At 41.7% G+C, this 4,302-nt stretch overlaps 1 protein-coding gene and 1 non-coding gene across 2 annotated transcripts; one reads left to right on the forward strand and one right to left on the reverse strand.

Moving 5' to 3' along the window:
* The first annotated feature begins 114 nt into the window (after positions 1-114).
* VTP21DRAFT_t216 lies at positions 115-196 on the forward strand. Its single transcript has one exon. It is a non-coding gene; the product is annotated as a tRNA-Leu (tRNA).
* A 1,621-nt stretch (positions 197-1,817) lies between these two features.
* On the reverse strand, positions 1,818-2,557 carry VTP21DRAFT_5525 (uncharacterized protein; the record flags this gene model as incomplete). Its single annotated transcript, XM_069396056.1, has 2 exons — positions 1,818-2,399; positions 2,474-2,557. The coding sequence occupies 2 exons, from the start codon at positions 2,555-2,557 to the stop codon at positions 1,818-1,820; spliced, it is 666 nt and encodes a 221-aa protein (XP_069248093.1).
* Positions 2,558-4,302: the final 1,745 nt, after the last annotated feature.

Raw genomic sequence — 4,302 nt, forward strand, 5'->3', positions numbered from 1 at the left:
CCCAGGGATAGTCCACTACACTAACCCTCCCCCACTAGTTCCTAATTAATGTCGGAGCTTGAATATCGTTGGGATAGCTTGATATGTGACTCGAGTTATGACATGCCCATATTAGGCGAGATGGCCGAGTGGTCTAAGGCGTCACGTTTAGGCCGTGATCTCTTCGGAGGCGTGGGTTCGAACCCCACTCTCGTCATATATTATTTTTAATTCTTAATGTTATTGTTAAATTATATATTCACTATAGTTTTTATATATAGAAAATGTACTTAACATAGAATGGGGTATCCTTTTAGTATTTTCAATTTTCAATTTGAAGGATTTTTGATACATTTCTATTTATTTTGCTTTTCCTTTAAATGAATTTATTATGAGAACAGGGCTACGAGGGGAATAAGGTTGTGACGGCGTTTTAAGTTCGATACCTTTCAAAAGGACGATGCATATATTAGCACCACTAAACATTATAACAGGTCTTTATTAAGCAATATCCTTGATTTTTGGTTTTTATCGATTAATATTATTTACTTTGAGATTTTATTAAGTATTATCATGAGTTTTATTGAGCATTATGTTTTATTTTGGTTATAGTGAATACTTTTAGCAACACTATAAAAAGAGCAACATATTTTTAGGTAATAAAGCAAGAAGTCAAAGTTTACTCTTACATTAAGTTCTCCACCCCTCCTAAGTACGAGTCTGCATTCGTGAAGGCAGGCAATTTAGGATAGTGATCAGATACCTGCGATAATCTCTTCCTACAACACCTCACCTATCTCCAACGCAACAGTGATAATTCCCACTGATTCCAGGCAAAAGATTATAAGACCTGCGAGTCAAGTGAACTCGTGAACAATGGCAATTAGCACTGGGTATGATGCAAATGGGGCATTCTATGCAAACATTGTTCTGCCAAAGATTTTCTGAGGGGACAGGAAGGAGGATCCGATGGAGTGGATTGAGAACATGGAGTCCCTCATTATGCTAAACGTCCGGTATAACGAGGCTGCGCTCCGTACGGTGAAGTACTACTCTAAGGATATTTCAGGAGACTGGTATTGTGAGAAAGCCTTAGATAACACATCGTTCAACGACTTCAAAAGGTTTTTCTTGAAACGTTTCTGGACCGAAATTCGTGTAGAGCAGTGGTGTTATGAACTGGAGGAGCGGAAACAACAACATGGGAAATCAATCGGCCGACTTGCCCATTATATGAACAAACTGATGAGGAGGATCGATATGCAAGTTGAAAGAGAAACTAGTGATTCGGCCCTGGGGTCCCAAAAAAAGGGAAAATTTTTTTTTTGGTTTTTTTCCTCTAAGGATGCGAGAACTTACGCCCTGTGGTTTATTTAAACTATATTACATGTGAGGGAAACCTCTGAACAAAATTATTAGGTACAGGAAAACAAGTGATGAAGCTTAAAGAATTCCGTGCTTAAGAGGATCAATTTATGTATTCTTTACTTCCTCGAGATCGAAAACCACTTTGTTATCATCGATCCGAATTAGCAAGAGAAGGGGAAAAAAGAATTTTTTTTTGAAGCTACGGATATTTACTGAAAAGTATCCTCATGAAGTTAATCGTTGAAGGTGAATCAAACGTCATATGCCTTTGTGCAGATTATAGCCAATTGTTGACAGACTTTTATTAGTTTCCGTAGCTTACAAGAGTTTAATGATTACAATGAAATAAGAAAGGGGGGAATAAAGGGTAAATTAGATGTATATAGTGATCGGGTATTTGGTGAGAGATATGAAGTAAAGAGGAGGAGAGGAGGAAAAGAGCGGATAGGGAGAGAGGAAGGGTTGCTTCGTCACTCCAGTTTTAGTCTTGCTCTATCTGAACTTTCTATTACCGCTCCCTGACTGCTCCACATTCTTCGGAATAACTCTATCTCTCGTCTTTTTCGTGCCTTTATCAGTTCAGCTCCGATAGCCTCCTCGATGTCCATTTTGGCACGGACGATGATTGTCTCGGGTGATGCTCGAATGCATTCGAAATGGTAGGCGATTTGGTCCCGATGGATTTGCCATAATACGGAATCGAAGACGATATGAGCCGTGTGTCTTACTGTCCTCGGGGCTTCTGGTAGGTCGCCAAGTACGAGATTTCTGGGGTTCAGCACCTGAGTGTTTAGGGGGCCTGAGATGGTGTTGATACACCTCTCCGCCCAATGCCACACTGGAGTGAGTTCGGGACATTTGAAGAAGGTGTGCCGGATTGTGTCCCTCGGGGCGTTACAGTGGGTACATCTCGGGTCATGACCGGGGAATGTCGAATTTGTAATTACACGCTCTACGAGGATTCGCCAGCGTAGTGTGCGATGTTTTGGGAGGGTTGGCCGTTTTTTGGAGAGCCATCTATGCACACTGACGCTTGAAAATCTTCGTGTAATCTATGGATAAAGGATCGAAATCGCGGGCCAAAATTGAACTTCTCTAGGCACCTCTGTATCCATGACCAACACACCCGGTCATAGACCTTTTCTTGGTCAAGAAAGAGGAGAGCACCGTTGACCTTATTTTTGGTCGCGTGGTCGATGGTTTGTTGCATAGCTAGTGCATTCTCGTGGGCTCGCCTCCCTGGGGCAAATCCACATTGATCCACGTGGGAAAGGAAAAATTCTTTTTTTTTTACCAATCAATGGAAACTTTTTATTTAATTTCCATATATTACATGACTTAACATAACGAGATACAGGTCCTTGATCGATAGGGGTTCAATCGATATGCGTGTATCGTAGTTGTCGTGAATAGCATGTACGTGAAACCAATGTAATCTTAGTACTTATCGTAGGAGGGATCCTTTCAATAAAGGAGACCCAATTTCTGATCAAGTGGACAGCAGCCACAAACTAAGAGTAAGTGCTGGTGGGAAAAGTGGGATTCGAATCCACGCCGTTCTCATCGGAATACCAAGGATAGTCCACTACACTAACCCTCCCCCGGGAAAGGAAAAATTCCTTTGTGACTGTCAACTTTATATATCCATACTAAAAACTAATTTTCTCAAGTCATTCTGTTACGGGCGAAAGGAGGTTTGTGTGGAGGGGTGTCCGGATCTTGATAAAAATAAGGAATTTATCTTTATAATTCAGGGAATTGGTGAGGACAACAAGACAAAATAGATGGGTTTAAATAGGGATGGGAAATCAAGAAAATGACTCAAAATAGATGTTCCCAAGGATGAACTAAAAATGCATCTTTCCAAAACAAACGATCACAAAGAAACAACAAAAGATCAACAATGCAACCTTAACTTCGGTCATGTGATGTCTTCGGGTGAACCGGCTTACTGTAAAGACCACCATCTCACCTCCCGAGTATCTAAGTGACTGCTTATGTGACTTTCCGTACCAAAAGCCAATATCCTCGTAACATTTCCCCCCTGATTAAGTCGAGGCTCCTGACCGACTTCTCATACATTATATCTCTTAACCTTTCCCATTGATTAAAGGGTAACTGAGTTGTAATCATTTAAACCGTCTAATCGAACCGTTGTCCTTGTCAAGCAAAACCGTGTCTGTAATAACCGTTTCTCATCAAGTTCGTCTTCGAAAACGTTACTATCTCTTTGACGAGTTTTTGAACAAATTTGATAGGCCATCCGCAGGATTTCCAATTCTCCTGTACTGTTTCGTGGTGAAATATTACGGTAAGAGGAAGATACTTCGTCTAAACTTCTTCTTGCTGGGTACCCTGAGTGTAAAAACATCCTCAGCAAGGTCGAGTGTTCATTGCCAGTTGTTCCAGATCGGTATTCACGTTTTTACTTTTCGACCCTTTCCGTCCTGGCTATCTTACGTTTTACTTTCACTACTCGTCCATCCTTGCTCTACTATCGCTCCTAACCCATCACCACTTGTATCTGTAAACTTCACATCGACGGCTCCCTTCCATCGTATTGCTCTTTAGTACCAGCTCCGCTCCGCATCCGATCAACTCTTCCTGACAGTGCTACTCATCGTAGTCTCTAGAGTTTGCGGTTCCATTCGGTACCCTTCAAGCAGCTAATTCAGGGCGTAGATCATACACGAAGAAATAGATCCTCATTTTCCCCTGAATGCCCAATTCCCGAACGTTTAATCCATGGCGCTATCCTCCACTTTACCTTCCAAACTCCCGAGTTGCACTCTTTTGAGACTCCTCACAGAGTTTTGCCCAGGTGCCCACTTTTGACTCGTTACGTTGCTTACCAAGTTGCTGCATTCCAACAACGATCCCACAACATTGCAAGCGACTTCTTCTGACCAACTTTGGCTAGTGTTTTACTTGATTTAAAACCTCGCAGCCAACTCG

Source organism: Calcarisporiella thermophila (genome assembly GCF_041956535.1).
Source record: "Calcarisporiella thermophila strain CBS 279.70 unplaced genomic scaffold VTP21scaffold_22, whole genome shotgun sequence".
NCBI classification, from domain to species: Eukaryota; Fungi; Calcarisporiellomycota; class Calcarisporiellomycetes; order Calcarisporiellales; family Calcarisporiellaceae; genus Calcarisporiella; species Calcarisporiella thermophila.